The 18,651-nt window shown below is 65.2% G+C and overlaps 1 protein-coding gene across 1 annotated transcript; it reads left to right on the plus strand.

The window, feature by feature from the left end:
• The first annotated feature begins 1,275 nt into the window (after window positions 1-1,275).
• LOC142818961 (tetratricopeptide repeat protein 39A-like) lies at window positions 1,276-17,472 on the plus strand. Its single transcript, XM_075902375.2, has 18 exons — window positions 1,276-2,323; window positions 5,723-5,824; window positions 6,006-6,137; window positions 6,501-6,571; window positions 6,717-6,784; window positions 7,498-7,562; window positions 7,971-8,070; window positions 8,229-8,294; window positions 8,735-8,843; window positions 9,000-9,067; window positions 9,374-9,433; window positions 10,354-10,515; window positions 10,765-10,856; window positions 11,724-11,844; window positions 12,399-12,510; window positions 13,296-13,410; window positions 14,060-14,176; window positions 14,866-17,472. The coding sequence occupies exons 1-18, from the start codon at window positions 2,298-2,300 to the stop codon at window positions 14,981-14,983; spliced, it is 1,704 nt and encodes a 567-aa protein (XP_075758490.2). The 5' UTR covers window positions 1,276-2,297; the 3' UTR covers window positions 14,984-17,472.
• Window positions 17,473-18,651: the final 1,179 nt, after the last annotated feature.

Here is an 18,651-nt window from a genome sequence, read left to right on the forward strand (position 1 = left end):
GAGCTGACCCGGTGTGGGGGGGGGGGAGGGATTCAGGGCCCTTGCTCCTGTTCAGCGTCACCCAGTGTGATGGCGCGTCGGGGACCTCCCCGATCTTGCACCCCTGTAGCAGCCAGAACAGACTCTGCCAGACAGTAGAACAGGGAGGGTTTATTGCTTCTCCAGGATACAGCCCAGACGTGATGTGGCTACAGGAGTCAGGGCCAGGATGCCTCAGACCCCTTGGAGTTAGGGGGTCTGTCACCCCCTAAGTTTAGTCTGTTCCCGTCCCAGACCAAGGCAAGAGCTGTCCCCAAGTGCTCCCCGTGTGGACAGGCCCTGCCGCGGAGTTGGGCATTGGGGTGACGCTTTCCCCCGCCGGGACAGGGCTGCGTGTGCGGGGAGGCCTCCCTTTCTGCTTTACGGTGTATTTCGGTCGTGTCCCTGTGCCTCCCGGAGCAGGTGGACAGTACTAGGCCATGCGAGTGCTGCAGGTTTGTTAGGTGCATTACGGTAGCCCCAAGGCTGTTCTGGCCTAAGGCCCACTGTGCCTCAGTTTCCCCTCCCAGCCTGTGTGTGTTTAAACTGTCAGCCCTTGGGGGCAGGGGCAGCGAGGGAAGGCTCAGCCCTGCTTTTTCCATAAACGGGCAGGAGTCCCAACAGCCCCCTCCCCCTGTGGGGGGTGAGACAGGGCGGCAGGCACCGCTCGAGCTCCTGCCTCAGGCTGTTCATGCCCCTGGGTGAAGAGCAACCGGGGGTCGACCTCACCACAGCTGCAATGAGCCCCCTGCAGGAATCAGCCCTGCCTGCCCGCCGAGGCTGCTCTGGGTCCAGGCAGTAGCAGCCCTGCCGGGCTGTGTGCAGAGGCCGGTCAGGGACAGGCTCGGCTTTGAGGAGCTGCTGGCAGCATCGCTCGCTGGCTCCACTCTGCCTGGCACCGGGCGGCCTGGGAGACGGTTCCTACAAGGACAAACCCAGCGGCAAGGAGGCCTGGGCTCCCCGGCCTGGGGCCTTGGGACAGGCCAGCAGGGTTTTCTCTAGCGGCGCTCGCCCCTCCGAGCTTCTCACGCGGTAGCGACTGAATTGCTCCCATTGCTACTGGACTGCAGCTGGGTGTGGGGCTGTTTATGCAGGGATCTCTCAGCTGGTGCTGAAATGCAGCCACCTCTGGGGTGCACCATGGGGGCTGTTTGACAGGGACCCTTCACCTGGCACAAAGGTACAGCTGTCGGTGGGGGTGGGCGGCTGTTTGTACTGGGATCTCTCACCTGGAGCGGAAATGCAGCCAGCTCTGGGGTGGAGGTTGGGGGCTGAGTCATCTGGTGCAGCTGGGAGGCAGTGAGCCGGAGGGCGGGCCAGGCTCCCAGCTACAGGGCGGGCCCAGAAAGCAGGTTTGGCCACATTTGTGCAAAGTGACACGAGGGCAGCTGTGTCCCTCTGTGGGCGGGGGAGAACGGCTGGAGCCTTCCAGCGTTTCCCACTCGCGGGCAGAACGGGAACATAGTTACGATGAGTAGCACTAAGCCTCCAGGGGCTGGGCCCTGTACGAGCCCCACCTGGGATCAGGGCCCCCATGGGCCAGGTCCTGTATGGACACCAATGGGAACTCTCCCTGCCCCCTGGAGTGCGCTGTCGCAACAGACACAGGACGGGAGGGCAAACTGAGGCACAGAGCTGGGAGGGACTGGCCCAGGGTCTAGCAGGGAACCTGTGGAGCACCTGGGGCTCAAATCAAGCTCTCCAGAGTCCCAGCCCAGTGCCCTGGCTTCAATCCTGCCCAGGGCACCTAGACAGGTGGGTCCCTTGTACCTGGGGCCCTGCTCCCTACACGGGGCATATGGCCAGGTGAGTCTCCAGTACTTGGGGGGGGGAGGGGCCTGATCTCTGCCCTGGTCACACATCCAGGTGAGTCCCTGGAACCCGAGGGCCCCGATCCCTGCCCGGGGGCGCGGCCAGGTGAGTCCCCGGTACCCGAGGGCCCCGATCCCTGCCCGGGGGCGCGGCCAGGTGAGTCCCCGGTACCCAAGGGCCCCGATCCCTGCCCGGGGGCGCGGCCAGGTGAGTCCCCGGTACCCGAGGGCCCCGATCCCTGCCCGGGGGCGCGGCCAGGTGAGTCCCCGGTACCCGAGGGCCCCGATCCCTGCCCGGGGGCGCGGCCAGGTGAGTCCCCGGTACCCGAGGGCCCCGATCCCTGCCCGGGGGCGCGGCCAGGTGAGTCCCCGGTACCTGCAGGGCGGAGCCGCCTCCCTTCCCCGCCCCCGCCGGGTCCCGGCCGCACATTCCTCCAGAGCCGCTTCCTGCTCCGGGCCGGGAGCGACATGGCCCTGGCGGCCGCCGCGGGCAGGTGAGACCCCGGGGACCGGGCTGGGGGCGGGTCGGTGGGTCCCCCCCCCTCTCCCGGCCGCTGGGTCTTTGCGCTCCGCGTCCCCCGCGGGAAACGCATCTGCAATGCAGCGTCCCCGCCCCTGCCCCTGCCCCGGGGGCTCCCGCCGGTCCGGGGGGTCCTGCCCCCTGCGTCTCCCCGGGGCAGCGGGCGGGGGATGTGGCTGGATCCAGCGCGGGGGGCGTTGGGGGAGGGGAGCAGGCTGGTCTTGGGGGCACAGGAGGGGGAGGGGCAGGTGGTGGGTGCCGGTTGCTGGGGGGCGATTACAGACAGTTATGGGGGGGGGGCTCTGGGCTGCTCCCCCTGGAACTTTGGTCCAGCCCCAATGTCCAGGTTTCTGGGGTGCCCTGTGTTTGGGGGACCCGGGGGGGCTGCAGGGTCGAGGGGGACCAGGACAGTGACCCGGGTGGCAGGGGGCCCGGGCTCCCCCAGGTGCTGCGGGTGGGCCGGGGTTGGGGCCGTGGGAGGATGCAGGGTCCCTGCTCCGGATGCCGGCTGGGCCCAGCCGCCTGGCCTGGCACCGCTGCCCAGCGCCTGCCCTGCCCTGCCCTGCGCGGCAGCCCGGCCTCGGGCCCAGCCCTGTTGGGTGAGGGTGGATGCGCTGCCAAGCCCGTGTTTGCTCAGCGCTCCCGGGCTGCGTCCCTTGGCAAACAGCGCGAAGGCTGCCACGGGGCCTGAGGCCTGGCCCTTGGCGGGGGGGGGGCTGGCAGCTGGGGGGGGCTCCGTCCATCTCACAGCCCGGGGGGGGGATAGACTGGTACTGGGCAGAGGGAGAGAAAATTGCTGAGTAATCTCCCCTCCCCCACCGGACTTCTCCCCTCACTCCCGACCCCTGACCCCTGCCAGCCCAGTCCTGAGCCCCCCCAGCCCTACTGGTGCCCCTCACTCCCACCCCACAGCCCCTACAAGCTCAGCCCTGAGCCCCCCAGCCCTGCTGGTGCCCCTCACTCCACCCCACAGCCCCTACAAGCTCAGCCCTGAGCCCCTCAGCCCTGCTGGTGCCCCTCACTCCACCCCAAAGCCCCTACAAGCTCAGCCCTGAGCCCCCCAGCCCTGCCAGTGCCCCTTACTCCACCCCACAGCCCTAGGCTCCTCCACCCACCCAGGGCTCCCCCTCCCAGCTCTACCTGTGCCACTCAATCCGGATTCTCACCCCCCCCCCCGCAATATCTCAGCCCTGGGCTCCCCCATCTTTGCCCCTCACCAGCCCTTATCTGTTTCTGTGCTAGGCACGATATCTTCCTGCCACAGGCCTTGTTAATAAATACACGTCTGTTCTGTGCTGGGGCGGGGTTGGGGGGGACAACACACTGTCCTGTCAGGCGCTGCTGAAATATCGTCTGTTCCAACAATCCAGTCGCCGGCTGTGACAGAGCAGCTGTGAACGTTCGAATTTCACAGCAGCAGGGCCAGGCCAGGTTCCCCCCAGAGTCTGAAAAGAGCCGGCCCAGGAGTCCGGCTGTGTAGCAATGGGAGCGTTCCCTAGGCCCGGGCACTCGAGCTGGGCCAGGCCCTGAAAAGGGTAACTGGGAGAGCTGGGTTATTACGGCCCTGCCAGCCGGACAGGCAAGATCCTGGTGCACCAAGATGAGATGCTGTTGTGAAAGGATTAGAAACAGGGAAAGCAACTGACGCCAAGCCCTAGGGGTTAAGGCAAATAGCACCTGCCAGACGTGCGGTGTTCTTCCACGAGGTTACACGTTAGGTTGATGGAGGCAATGGGGATGTGACCTTCGTCGATGTGGTGCGTCACTTGGTACCGCACGATGTTCCAGAGGCAAATAGGCAGCGGGTTTAAAACAAACCAAAGGAAGTTTTTCTTCACTCAGCGCACAGTCAACCTGTGGAACTCCTCGCCAGAGGATGCGGTGAAGGTCAGGACTTTAACAGGGTTCAAAAAAGAGCTGGAGAGGTTCCTGGAGGTTAGGTCCATCAGCGCTATTAGCCAGGATGGGTAGGAATGGTGTCCCCAGCCTCTGTTTGTCTGGAAATGGGTGACAGGGGAGGGATCACGTGAGGATTCCCTGTTGTGTTCCCCCCTCTGGGGCACCTGGTCTTGGCCACTGTCGGCAGACAGGACACTGGGCTGGCTGGATTGTTGGTCTGACCCAGGGTGGCCGTTCTGATGTAAAAACTAGCCCAGTGCCAGTGCAAGCTGGCCCACAGGAAGGGGATCCTACTCCACGTCACTGCGAGGGCTAATCGCCAGCGGGCAGGCGTCTGTCCGGGGGGGTCCTGCCGGGGCTGCCTCTTGGCCCTGCAGTTTCTGGCCTTTTTATCAGCACCCTGGGAGAAAACACCCAATGGCCTGCGGGCGACACAAAGAACCGGGGAGTGATCCGTCACCAAGAGGGCCGCGCACTGTGGTGGTGCAGCCTGGATCGCCTGGCGAACTGGGCACAAGCAAACCGCATGTTAATCCGGCCGAGGGTGACGTCTCGGGATGAAGCCTCAGTTGGACTTGCTGGCTGCGGGGGGGGAGGGGGGGGCTCAGACAAAGATGGGGGCGCGGCAGAGAGTCAGCCGAACGCGAGCTCCCCCTGTCACACTAGGCTCCGGATGGCCAATGCGATCCCGGATGGTAAACAGGAATGGCTAGTAGGAGCAGAGAGGCGACTTTCCTTCCGGCTCCGGCTCCGGCTCCGGTAGCAGGACGCCCCTGTATAAATGTGGCCTGCAGTTCTGGTCACCCACCTGTCCAAGGAGGTGTAGCAGGATTGGGAAAGGTCCAAAAAAGGGCACAAAAAATGATCAGTGAGGTGGAAAAAGATGACTAAGGGAGGATAAGTCCAAGGTCTGTAAAATCATGATCGGGGTGGCGAAAGCGAATAAAGCAGTGTTATTTACTGCATCCCATAACACAGGAACCAGAGGTCACATCAATTAAATCAATAGTCAATGGCCAGTTGGAAAGCAACCAAAAGGCAGTATTTCCTCCCACAACCTGTGGAACTCCTTGCCAAGGGATTTTGTGAAGGCCAGGACTAGAACATGGTTCAAAAAAGACTAGATGGGTTCCTGGAGGATTGGTCCATTGGTGGCTATTAGCCAGGATGGGCAGGGATGCCAAACCAAGTTCTGGGCACCCCTTCCCTCTGACTTCTTGAAGCGGGGAATAGGTGATGGGGGATGGGAGCCTGGTCTGTCTAGAGATGGCGAAGGGGCGACTTGCTGCCAGCCTCCGAGCACCGGGGGGGGAGGGGGGAACTGGGGTTACCAGCCGGCTCCAGGCCCGCGGACAAGGGCCCAGATCTGCCCCAGTTCCACCCAGCATTAACTCAGGGCAGGGCTGTGGGGGTGGGGCTAGGGGGTGCCCATGGCTGGAGTCTCTAACCAGCCCTTCTGGGCTCCCCCCCGCAGCCCCCCACCCGGCTTGGAGGCCGCCCTGGCCGAGTGCATGGAGGCCCTGAATTCCTTCCTCTGCAACCGGTTCAGCGAGAGCCTGGAGAAGCTGCAGCCCAGGTGGGTGACGGAGCTGCCCGAGGGCCCCGATCCTCCCGGTATCTGCAGGGTGTGTGTGTTGGGGGAGCTCACCCTGGCCCCGCCCCCGGCCCAGGCAGCCAGAGCCTGGTGGGGTGGGGCTCCTGGGGGTGAGTGTCGTGGGGGGGGGGCTCCTCCTGTCACCAGCTCCCTATCCCCGCAGGGCCAAGGAGAGCATGTACCACGCCCTGGTCTACGCCACCATCCTGGAGATGCGGGCCATGATGACCTTCGAGCACGAGGACATCATCCAAGCCGGGCAGACCATGAAAGAGGCGCAGGAAATCTGCCAGAGGTCGGGCGGGCGGGGGCAACCGGGGAAGGGGTGGGGCTCATGGGGGCTGGCTGGCGCTGGGGGAGTGACAGGGTGTGGGCAGTGGGACCCCAGGCCCTGAGAGCTGGGCTCCCATGGGGGCTGGAGGGAAGGGTGGGTGCCCTGGCCAGGTGGGATGGACCCGCCCGCTGTGTGTCATAGCCCCGCTGAGGGGGAGATTCCCTGGGCACTTCAGAGCTGAGCAGGGTGGCCGTGGGGCAAAGGGGGAGGAGCCCCTCCAATTACAGCTTCCCTGGTGGGAGAACATCCCCCCCTCAGGTGGGGAAGATGGGAGGGGGGGACAATGTAGCTGCCCCTCCCCAGCCACTGTCTCCTCACCCCCAGGTTTCGGAGGAAATCCAGTGTGGCCGGCTCCCTCTCCAGCTTGGTCGGCAAGGCAGATTCGTTCACCGAGGGTAAGGGCCGACGGGGGGTCGGTGAGAGCAGGGCCTGGCAGCCAGGACTCCTGGGTTCTGTCCCCAGCTCTGGGGGAGGGCTGGAGTGGGGGGCGGGGCTTGGGGATGGGTGGCCCCGCCTCCACTCCCTGTCTCTCTCTCACAGAGGAGCTGCACGCCGAGGTTTGCTACGCGGAGTGTCTCCTGCAGCGGGCGGCTCTGACCTTCCTGCAGGTACAGCCCCCCCCCTCTGTGGGCAAAGCGCCAGGGGTCAGGACGCCTGGGTTCCCAACTAAATCCCAGGTGCTGCGGGGCGGGGGCCCAGCAGGGGGCGCTCTCCCCTGGCAGACAGGGCTGGTCCCACCACGCCACTAGGGGGCGCTGCAGGCCCCTCCCCAGGAGCAATTCCAGGTTCTCACCTTCGTTTCCTGTCTCGTTAGAGACAAAGTTGCTATGTGGCTGCCCCGTGCCCCACCCCAGAGGTGGCTGCATCTCAGTGCTGGGCTGGGGGTCCCTGTGTAAACAACCCCCCGCGCCCCACCCCAGAGGTGGCTGCATCTCAGTGCTGGGCTGGGGGTCCCTGTGTAAACAACCCCCCGCACCCCACCCCAGAGGTGGCTGCATCTCAGTGCTGGGCTGGGGGTCCCTGTGTAAACAACCCCCCGCGCCCCACCCCAGAGGTGGCTGCATCTCAGTGCTGGGCTGGGGGTCCCTGTGTAAACAACCCCCCGCGCCCCACCCCAGAGGTGGCTGCATCTCAGTGCTGGGCTGGGGGTCCCTGTGTAAACAACCCCCCGCGCCCCACCCCAGAGGTGGCTGCATCTGAGCACTCAGCTGGGGGTCCCTGTGTAAATAACCCCCTGCGCCCCACCCCAGAGGTGGCTGCATCTGAGCGCTGGGCGCGGGGCCCTTCCCCCGCAGTACGGTCATTTCCCTCCTCCCCGCAGGATGAGAACATGGTGAATTTCATCAAGGGGGGGATCAAGGTGCGGAGCAGCTACTTGATCTACAGGTGAGGGATGCCCTGGTGGGGAAGCTGGGGGAGGGGCCCCTGGTCAGGCTGCTGCCTCCGGTAGGGGAGGGGGGTCCCGGCAGGGCCCTCAGCCTCCGAACAGCTCTTGTGTGAAGGTGGCAAATGCAGTGGTTCTTCTGGGGTACTCAGTGTGGGGGACTGAGAACCGGGGACGGGGAGCCAGGACGCCTGGGTTCTCTCCCAGCTCTGGGCGGGCAGTGGGGGCTAGTGGTTAGAGCAGGGGACCGAGAGCCAGGACGCCTGGGTTCTCTCCCAGCTCTGGGCGGGCAGTGGGGGCTAGTGGTTAGAGCAGGGGGGCTGAGAGCCAGGATGCCTGGGTTCTCTCCCAGCTCTGGGCAGGCAGTGGGGGCTAGTGGTTAGCTCTCTCCTCTTCTGTTCCTTGTCCAGGGAGCTGAGCAGTTTCGTCCAGTCCAGTCACTGTAGGGCAGGTGCTGCCCATGTGCACTTGGAGGGCGGGGTGGCGCTGGGCATCGGTGCCTTTAACCTGGTGAGTCACTGCTCAAGGGATGGATGGGGAATGGGCCGGGGGGGGGGGGGGGGGGGGGTTGGGGCCTTCCCCCTCTGGGGGTGCCAGTGCTGATTTGGCCCGGGCGGGGGACTGGCGGGGGGGCAGGGACGGGGCCGTTCATTTCTCTGTCCCCCCAGACGCTCTCCCTCTTCCCGCCGCGGATCCTGAAGCTGCTGGAATTCGCTGGGTTTTCGGGGGACAAGGTAATCCCCAGCCTGGGCCCCCCATCATTCCTTGGGGGGAGGGGCTGCCCCACTCAGTCTGCAGGTCCCTGCCATGGGGGTTCCCCAGTCACAGCTGGGAAGGGGAGTTCTGGGGGGTTCCCGCCAGGGGAGTGGGTCTGGGGGGCTCGCTGGGGTCTGGGCCTTGTCTCCATTCCCAGCCCCTGGCGGCCAGAGGGAACCGCTGAGCCCCACAACCCCAGCTCTCGGGGCTGCGGTGTGGGGTGGGGGTGTGAGCATCTCCCCCCCATACTCTTGCTGGCCTGCAGCTGCCCCCAGAGGGCACCTGGCCTGTGGTTGTGGTTGGCCGTGATGGGCCGCGCTGCCCCAGAGGTGGCCGCATCCGGCAGCGCTCCAGGGCTCTGTGGGGTGACGGCGCCCGCTGGCCTCAGTACCCACCCCTGCCGTGTCTCTCTGCCCAGGAGTACGGGCTGCAGCAGCTGCGCGAGGGAGCGACCACCCCGAACCTGCGGGCCCTGCTGTGCACCATGCTGCTGCTCTGCTACTACACCTTCCTCACCTTCCTCCTGGGTAGGGCCTGGCTGGGACACGGGGCCTGTCCCCTCCAGGGGGCGCCGGCTCTGGGCTGCCCCCCCCCCCCCATTCCCATTCAGGGCTCCCTCATGGCTCCTGGAGCCGGGGGGGGGGGGGCTTTGCCCCAGCTGACCCCTCCTTGTGCCCTCACAGGGATTGGGGAGGACGATTTCACGGAAGCCGAGAGCCTGTTGAGACCCTACCTCTCTCGCTACCCCACGGTAGGGGCCGGCTGGCGGGGCCTTTCCTTCTGCAGAGTGCTAGGGTTGGGGGGCTGCCCCAGGTGCCCACGCTCCGGCCCCCTGTGGGTTTCTCTGCCCTGGCTAACACTAGGGAGGGCGGAAAGAACTTGTGGGTCCCCGATCCCCACCCGGTGCCCCTCACTCCCGCCCTGCAGCCCTGCTCTTTCCTGTGCCGTGTGGCTGTGGCTGCGTGTGACCTCCCTGGGCTGAGCCCCCCTTCCCCAGCCTCCCTTCCTGGGTGACCCCGGCCCCCCCAACGTGACGGCCCCTTTCTCCTCTCTGCAGAGCGCCATCTTCCTCTTCTTTGCCGGCAGGATCGAGGAGATCAAAGGGAACATCAGCGAGGTACGAGCCAGGCCCTGGGGCAGGGGGTCCTGAGCCAGCCAGTCCCTGCCCTGGGGGAACCGGCGCCCCTCGGGGGGGGGGAAGGCCCTGGCGGAGGTGGCGCCCCTCAGGGGGAGGTCCCAGACCCCCATCCCTGCCTTGAGGGAGCTGGCACCCCTTGGGGGGAAGGTCCCAAGCCCCCGTCCCTGGGGGAGCCGGCACCCCTTGGGGGGAAGGTCCCGAGAGCCCCCGTCCCTGGGGGAGCCGGCGCCCCTTGGTAGGGGAGGGCCCTGGGGGAGCCGGCGCCCCTCGGAGGGGGGGAAGGCCCTGGGGGAGGTGGTGCCCCTCGGAGGGGGGAAGGCCCTGGGGGAGGCGGCGCCCCTCGGAGGGGGGGAAGGCCCTGGGGGAGGTGGTGCCCCTCGGGGGGGGAAGGCCCTGGGGGAGCCGGCGCCCCTCGGGGGGGGGAAGGCCCTGGGGGAGCCGGCACCCCTTGGTGGGGGAAGGCCCTCTGGGAGCCGGCACCCCTCGGAGGGGGGGGAAGGCCCTGGGGGAGGCGGCGCCCCTCAGGGCGGGGAGGGCCCTGGGGGAGCCGGCGCCCCTCGGGGGGGGAAGGCCCTGGGGGAGGCGGTGCCCCTCGGGGGGGGGAAGGCCCTGGGGGAGGCGGCGCCCCTCGGAGGGGGGGGAAGGCCCTGGGGGAGGCGGCGCCCCTCGGAGGGGGGGGAAGGCCCTGGGGGAGGCGGCGCCCCTCGGAGGGGGGAGGGCCCTGGGGGAGGCGGTGCCCCTCGGAGGGGGGGGAAGGCCCTGGGGGAGGCGGCGCCCCTCAGGGGGGGGAGGGCCCTGGGGGAGGTGGCGCCCCTCAGGGGGGGGAGGGCCCTGGGGGAGCCGGTGCCCCTCGGGGGAAGGCCCCTGCCCCACGTGACTCTCTGGGCCTCTCGGCGCAGGCCATCGGCAGGTTCGAGGCCGGCTGCGCGAGCCAGCAGGCCTGGAAGCAGTTCCACCACATGTGCTACTGGGAGCTGATGTGGTGCTTCGCCTACAAGGGCGTGTGGAAAATGGCCTATTTCTACGCCGACCTGCTGAGCAAGGAGAACCGCTGGTCCAAGGTGCGGCCGAGGGGGAACGGGGCGGTGGGGGGGCAGCGCCCAAGGGGTTAACTGGGGAGGCGCTAGGCCGGGCAGCGCCCCCTAGTGGCCAGCACTGGGGGGGGAGAGCGCCCCCTGCTGAGCTCCCGAGGTTTCCCACGTACCCACAGCAGACGAGGCGGGCCGGGCTGGTTCTGGGCCCGGTCCGTTGGGGGTTCAAGCCCCAGCCTCGCGGGTGGGACTGATGGGCCTGGCCGTGTCCCGCTGCAGGCCATGTACGTGTATATGAAAGCCGCCTTCCTCAGCATGCTGCCCCCCCAGGAGCCCCGGCCCTTCGGGGAGAGCGAGGTGGAGCTGTTCAGGTAGGGCCGGGGAGCTGCCGGGGGTGGGGCAGGAGTCCTGGAGATCTGGGGGCTTCGCAGCACGGGGAGCATGAGATGGGTTTGGGGGGATGGGCTGCGGGTTGGGAGTGAGGCACGCCAGCGGGGGGAGGGGGAGAGCCCTGGGAGTGAGGGGCCCTGGCAGGACTGGGGGGGGAGCCGCAGGGCTGGGCTGGCAGGGGCTGCGGGGCGGGAGTGAGGGGCCGCTCCCCCTCAGCCGGCCACGCTGCTCTGTCCCTGCTCCAGCCAGGGAAATGGCTGGCTCCCTGCCCCCCACGTCTTCCCCGCCTGTCCTGCTGCCCCTGGCTGGGCTGTGTGTGGGGGGGTGCCAGCGGCTGCCTACAGCGATGAGAGGGACGTGGGTGTGGGCAGGACTCCAGGGGGAGGAGTCTAGCGATTAGAGGGGGTTTGGGAGCCAGAACTTCTGGGATCTCCCCCAGCTCTTGGAAGGGTGTGGGGTCTAGTGGTTAGAGAGGGGAATTCTGCTGGAAATGCTGCGCCAGCTTCAGACAGATCAACGCCGTGGGCCACGTTACACTCAAATGGATCGTTCACCGCACGGGAGGTGGGGCTGCCCAGGCCGTCTGTGATACCAGCTCTAACCGGTTTTGGCTCTGGTCACAGCTGGACCTGCCGCACGTGGGCAGTGACAATTCCGATGGGTGGTCATTAGGTTCCAGAGTGAACAGCCGGGGTGGAAACAGGTTCTATCTGAGCCATTGGTTCAGGCTGCCGGCCAATGGGCTGGCTAGAACCAGGCTCTTCCATGCAAGTGGAGACTCTGGGTCCAGGGCCCCAAGCGCAGCCTCCCTCCCCATGGATCTCAGCCCAGCTGTCTCCCCCCCCAAGGCAGGTGTCATCTTTTAAGCAGAAGATCGCAGGCAAGTCTCCCCCCACGGAGAAGTTTGCCATCCGGAAAGCCCGGCGCTATAGGGGCAGCAATCCGGTCCCGCTGCCGGTGCCAGCCCTGGTGAGGGGGGATGGGCGCGTGGGGGGGGGGGAAGTTGTATTGGATGGTGCTTGGAAAAGGAGCGGCTCAGACCTGTTACCATCCCCCAGCAGCTACTGCACTGGGGGATGGGAGGGGCTGGGAGCCAGGGCTCCTGGGTTTTCTCCCCAGCTCTGGGAGGGAAGTGGGGGCTAGTGGTGAGAGCAGGGAGGTTGGGGGTGGCGGGACTCCTGGGTTCTCTCCCCAGCTCTGGGAGGGGAGTGTGGGCTAGCAGTTAAAGACAGGGGGCCTGGGAGTCAGGAATGCCGGCTCAATCCCATCTTCGCCACTTGACCTTGGACTGAGTGTGTCCTGCTCAATGCCTCAGTTTCCCCCACTTCCCACTGGCCCTGAGGGCTCGCCATGATAACCAGGGCAGGGCAAGTGGGGTTGGGGGTGCAGGGAGGGATTTGGACAGTTTTGTGTCTGTGCAAGGGGGAGTGGGGGCCGTCCCGGGGGCCCAGCTCTGCCCCACACGACGCGCAGCCTGAGCTGCTGCTCTGACCCCCCCCTCCCCGCCCGCTGTCCCTGCCCAGGAGATGATGTACATGTGGAACGGCTTCTCAGTGCTGGGGAAGCAGCCGGAGCTGCTGGAGGGGACGCTGGAGACGCTGACGCAGGCTGAGAAAAAGCTGCAGGAGTCGCCAGGTAACAGGCATGAGGCCTGTTGGCAGCTTCTGTCCAGCCCTAGGGCAGGGGCTGGCCAGCTCGGGGTGGGGAATGGGGCAGGGCCCTGGTTCCAATAGGGCCCCGGGGTGGGGGGTGGGGGCCAAGAGCAGTTTTCCCCACGTGGCTGCATCATGTTTGTTGGGTCTGCGTCCCAGTGGAAAGACCAAGTCCCCCCGTCTCTGCCCAGAGCCGGAGGGGGGTAGAAGGCACATCTAGGGGGGGTATAGGGAGTGGGGGAGACACAGGGGGGCAGCTGCATGGAGGTGGGGGCTGTCTATGGGGCATGGAGGAGGGGACATGGAGGGCTGTCTATGGGGCGCAGGGAGAGGGGCACATGAGGGGGCTGTATACAGGGCATGGGGAGAGGGTATATGGGGGGCTGTGTATGGGGCATGGGGGAGGGGACATGGAGGGCAGTGTACAGGGTGTGGGGGGAGGGGTACATCAGGGAGCTGTGTATGGGGCACGGGGCACATTGGGGGCAGTGTACAAGGTGTGGGGGAGGGGTACATCAGGGAGCTGTGTATGGGGCACGGGGCACATTGGGGGCAGTGTACAAGGTGTGGGGGGAGGGGTACATCAGGGAGCTGTGTATGGGGCACGGGGCACATTGGGGGCAGTGTACAGGGCGTGGGGGAGGGGCTGTGTATGGGACGCGGGGGGCTGTGTGAGGTGGGGGCTCTCCCTGCCGCGCCCCCCCCGCCCCCCCGCTGCGGATGCCCAGAGGAGCTGGGCCCGGCCCCCTGACGCCCGACTCCCCACAGCCAGCGAGTTCCAGGCGGACGACCAGGCCCTGTTGCTGCTGCTGAGGGGGCTCTGCATGAAACACCTGCGGCGGCCGGCCGAGGCCGAGGCCTGCTTCAGCGCCGTGCAGGGCAGGTGGGCCCCCCCGCCCCGGGAGCCCAGCGTCTGGGGCCGTCGCTCCCCCCACAGGCCGGGGCTACCCCCCCATGGCCGCTCCCAACAGGATCCCCCCAGCCCAGGGGCCACAAGCGGGGACCCCCGGAAGGGACGGGGAGCCCTGGGGCTGGGGTTGAGCTCCCCCTCGGGTTGCCAGGTGTCTGGGTTTGAACCGCCCAGGCCAGCGTTTGAGCCTCCTGTCCTGGAAACAAGCGGAGACAATAGGGTGGAGACAATAGAGCCAAGACAATAGGGTGGAGACAATAGAGCCAAGACAATAGGGCGGAGACAATAGAGCCAAGACAATGGAGCTGTCCGGTGATTTCTCAACCAGGTGGAATGCAGATTGGGTTGTCGTGTCAAGTGTGTCCAGTACTTTTGTTGAAACCATCTGGCCATCCTAGTTCCCCCGTCTAGGGCCTGGGGGATTGTTCCCTTGCTAGGGGCTGGGGGGCCTGGCCCTGGGGGGCGCTGTGCTTTTTCAGATCTGTCTGGGCCCACGCCAGGTGCCAGGTCCCTGGGTGCTGCGCGGGGCGGTTGGTGGCCATGGAGTGCTGGGCGGGGGGGGGGGTGCCAGCTGTCTGTCTGTCTGTCTGTCTGACTGTCTGTCTGTCCCTGCCGCCGGCAGCGAGAAGCGGATCCGCTGCGATCACTACCTGGTGCCCAACGCGCTGCTGGAGCTGAGCCTGCTGCACATGGCGCAGGGCCGCAGCGAGGAGGCCGTCGGGCTGCTGCGCCGAGCCAGGTAGGGCCTGTCAGCTGCGGCTAGGCCTGGCCCTTTGCCCCCCTCCTCCCGCCCCCCCCCCCACAGTGCCCTGCCCTTGCGGTGGGCCCCTCCACCCCATCCTCCACCCAACTGCTCCCTTCTGGCATCTGAGTTTCCCATAATCCTGCGGGAGAGGAGATGGCGGCGGGTGGGGTTGGGTGGAGGTTCTCTGTGGCCTTGAAGGATCTGTGTCGGGAGGGTCACTCCCACCCCCATGGGACTGGGGGGCTGTGTCTGGGGGGGTCACTCCCACCCCCATGGGACTGGGGGGCTGTGTCGGGGGGGTCACTCCCACCCCCATGGGACTGGGGGGCTGTGTCTGGGGGGGTCACTCCCACCCCCATGGGGCTGGGGGGCTGTGTCTGGGGGGGGTCACTCCCACCCCCATGGGACTGGGGGGCTGTGTCGGGGGGGTCACTCCCACCCCCATGGGGCTGGGGGCATGTCTATGAACAGTTGACGGCTGGAGGGATGGCCAGCTGGCTGTGTAGCTGATTTGGGGGGTAGGGCTCTGCGGGGCGGCTGGGGCACCCCTGCTCACAGGGATGGTGCTGACTGGTGGCAATGGCGGAGGGCCCCGGGGGGTGGCATGAAGACTGGCCGCGGGGAGCTGGGGGGGGGCGTATTTGTGGCTGTTTCCGCCCCGTGATGACCCCTCCCCACTGCAGGAACAACTACAAGAACTATTCCATGGAGTCCCGCACGCTCTTCCGGATCCACGCGGCTCTGTCTCGGCTCAAGGCTGACCAGGAGGAGAACGGCACGGAAGGACCCAGCCCCTCCTAGGGACCCGCCCCCCCAGCCAAGACAGGAGGGGGGGGGCTCTGGGGTGGAATTGTTCCCCCTCCCGTCCCCCGCGGCAGCAACCTGCACTTTCAATGAAGCCAAATTGACTTTACCCTTCTGGTGCCGCTCTGCCCCCCAGAGAGACGGCTCTGCCCCGAAGGCGGCGCCCGGAGGGGTGCGTCCCCACAGCACCGGGGGTACCACTGTGATAAATCAGACGCGGGTGGGGGGGCGGGTTGGGATCCTGCGGCAGGCTGAGCCCAAATGCCCTTAAAGGGCCCGTTCATCCCGCAGCGCCCACCCGTGTCCTAACACCCTGGGAGAGGGGCTAAGCCTGCCCCCCCGCACACGTTCATGACATTAATTTGGGGGTGCAGGAAGGGCTGTGGCTGCTTTGTCAGGCCTGGCTGTGCCCTCCCCCTCCTCCAGGCCGCTTCCCCACTGGCCCAGGTCTGCTCCCTACTGGACCAGGTGCCTCCTCCCCCCCCCCCCGGGTCCGTATTCCCCATGATCCTGTGGGAACGGCATCAGCATGTGCGAGAGCCGGACGGTGCCTCATTCTGCCATCGTCGAGTGGCGCTAGGACCTCGTTGGGGGGCCCTCCCGGGCACCCAGGGACTGTCGCCGCCTCTAGCACTGGCGGCAATTTGTGGCCTTCTTTTGATACCCCCGCCCCTGCTTCCCTGGGACAGAAACTCAGGTCTCCCGCGAGGGGCACAGGGACCTTGCGGCTAAAAGGGAAAAGGGCTCAGTGTGGTGGCTGGGTCTCAGGCCCGTGGCCTCCTGTTGTATCTGTATGTACAAGGAGGAGGGAAACTGAGGCAATAGACGGAGCTTGGTCCTGCCTTGAGGGCGGGGGGCTGGACTCGATGACCTCTCGAGGTCCCTTCCAGTCCTATTATTCTATGATTCTATGAATATGGGGTGCAACTTTGAAGCAAGGATGCTGAGGGTTAGTGGGAGAACTGGGCCTCGAACCCAGATTGCTTGAGGCTGGGTGCTTGTAGGTAGAAAATCATCTGTCTCCACGTAGCCTAGTCCACTGGGGCCTGGGCTGCCCTCAGGCTACGTCTACGCTGCCGGTTTTTTGCGGAAGAGGAGATGCAAATGGTGCCCTCATTTGCATATTGTGCATGCTCATTTGCATATCTTCATCCAATCCTTTTTGCGGACGAGGTTTTGCCGTGAGAAAGCCCCGTGTAGACGGGACCATTTGTCGGAAAAACCAACCTCTTCTGCGCAAGATCCCTTATGCCTCGAAAAATGAGGTTTACAGGATCGGAAGAAGATATGCAAATGAGCGCACAAGCTATGCAAACGAGCGCGCCGTTTCCATAGCCTCGTCCGCAAAAACCCCGTAGTGTAGACGTAGCCTCAGCGTCCCAGTGGTGACACGCTGATGTAGGGAAATCCGTGCGAAAGACGCGGCGTAAGCCGGGTGTGTCCTGGTTCCGTTCAGGGCTGGTGTACTCGCAGCAGCGGGGTGATGTTAACCACCCGTGCTTCCGGGCAGGCAGATGCGCCAGGGTGGAAGCTGGGTTTGAATTGGTCAGTCCCGGGGGCTGCGGCACTCACGGCCACGCGGGCCACGCGCTGATCCCTTCCAACTGGGCCACGCTTTCTACTTTGGCCCCTATCCTGCCCAAGGAGCAGCCGAGCCGAACCCAGACGTCTGGAGCGCACCGTGGCCAGCTGTGTGCTCTGGGCCGGCGCCGCTAGCCAGCTTCCCAAGCAGCAGTGAGGTTGCTCCGTGCTGAGTTGGGGGTGCGGCAGGACTAGCTCCCAAGGGGCACGTTAGCTGCCCCACCATCCCGGGCACAGTCAGCAGGACCATGGCGAAGGCTGTTTCCCTGCGTGGCTCTGGGCCCGTACGCGACACCACAGGATGGAACAGAATAGAGGGGGATCCTGCAATGCACAGCAGCGCCCCCCCCCACCAGCCATGTGCCTGCCGAAGCTGCTGCGGGCTGATGGCCAAACCAGGGGTTGAATGCCCTGGCGTGGGGAGGGGGTGGCCGAGTGACTGTCCAGACGCCTGGGCTGTTTTCATGAGCGATCCAAAACGCTCGTCCCTATCCCGGGGCAGGTTGCCGCCAGGAGAAAATCTCGGTGCTTCTGCGGGTCTGGACGTTGCGCAGGGCGGGGCTAGTTAGGAACAGATTTAAGCCAAAGCGGGCCCGTGGCCTTGCGCTGGTTTCATGGAATCAGTTGCTTTTAAACCCCTTTGCAGCAGCTTCGGGCACCTTTGAAGAGACGAGTCCTGTTAGGGGCCAGAGCCCCTAAGGCCAGAGCCGGATTCCCCAGGACACCCCGTGCGGAGCGGCTGTACTGCCGGGGAGATGGGACTGTCGTTAAATGAACCCTTGATTAAGTGATGGAGGTTTGGGATCTGTAGGGCGGAATCGTGTTTTAAAATCGAATTGGGCTCCACCGAGAGGGTTAATTGTGGAGACAATGTAAAAAAAATAAATAGAGGTGTTTCATTTGTATTCCATGCGGCTGGGTGGGTTTTTTTTCTTCCTGTGGAAAAAAAAGGGAGGTCCCCTTAAATATACCAAACTCTGCCCCCTGTTGGTTTTGTTTAGCATACCGCTTTGCTCAGCGGCCCCAGATTACGATTTATCTCCACAGATTCAAGGTATGAAGCCTCAAATGAATTCAGGCCCCTAGGAAATGACAGATCAACACCACCTGTTGTGGAGGCAGGGTGCAAAGTACCCCCCCAGTAGGCCATGATGGGCTATCTGACTCCGGGGGCAATGCCACCCTGACCCCGGTCTGCAAAACCAATTTATGCCTTGAATCTATAACACGAATTTGTGTTTTTAGCCTCGCTAATGAACCCAGCTCCACACAAATATCATTTTTTGCATTCTGATAAAATCTTGGGCCCCATATCATGTGGCGGTGGGTTCCGCAGGTCAAAGGTGCAGTACAAACAAATATTGCCTTGAGGTGGATTTATGTGTTGGGCTGGGAGGCAGAGTGGCCTAGTGGATAGACTGTTTTGTGAGCGTGCAGGTTTCCCTTACCCAGCTTTGCCACTGGTCTCCTGGGAGGCCTTGGGCAAGTCACCTTCACTGCTCTGTACCGCAGTTTCCCCAGTCTCTAAAATAGGTATAATGCTACTGACTTCCTTTGGAAAGTGCTTTGAGACCTGCTGCTGAAGAGCTAGGGGTTGTCATACTGTGACACGGAGAAACCACACACCCCAGCCGCCTTTCTCCTACTCATTCACTCTCGGGGGGTATTGCGATGGTACAATGCTCTAGCCTAGGGGTTTTCAAAGGACGGGGCGTGACCCAGCACTGGGTGGTGGCATGTTGGGCACCAGGACTCGTTGCGGCATGTGGATCAGGTGGCCAGCAGGGGGCGCTAAGGTAGCTCCCTGCCTGTCCTACCAGGGCAGATTGTGCTGCGCCCCAGAAGTGGCCAGCACCAGCATCAGCTTCTGGGGGGAGAGGGCTCCCTCCCCTGCCCCAGGCACTAGCTCCACACTCCCGTTGGCTGGGGACCTGCTGCTGGGCGTAGTATGGTCTGTGGTGCCAGGAAGCTGCCTGAGCCCCCCCCCCCCCCCCCCCGCTGACTGGGAGCCGCTCGAAGGAAGCCCCTCTGGCTCCCCCCCAAAGCCGGAGCCCCCTCCTATGCCCCAAAGCTCCATCCTCAGC

The sequence above is a fragment of the Pelodiscus sinensis genome, chromosome 31 (genome assembly GCF_052426305.1).
Source record: "Pelodiscus sinensis isolate ZL-2025 chromosome 31, ASM5242630v1, whole genome shotgun sequence".
Classification (NCBI taxonomy): domain Eukaryota; kingdom Metazoa; phylum Chordata; order Testudines; family Trionychidae; genus Pelodiscus; species Pelodiscus sinensis.

Excerpts from the sequence above, each read along its gene's own strand:
- LOC142818961 (XM_075902375.2), top strand. The coding sequence starts at position 2,298 with ATGGCCCTGGCGGCCGCCGCGGGCAG. Across the intron at positions 6,572-6,716 it reads GGCAGATTCGTTCACCGAGG|AGGAGCTGCACGCCGAGGTT; the intron begins GTAAGGGCCGAC and ends TCTCTCTCACAG. Across the intron at positions 11,845-12,398 it reads CGCTGCCGGTGCCAGCCCTG|GAGATGATGTACATGTGGAA; the intron begins GTGAGGGGGGAT and ends GTCCCTGCCCAG.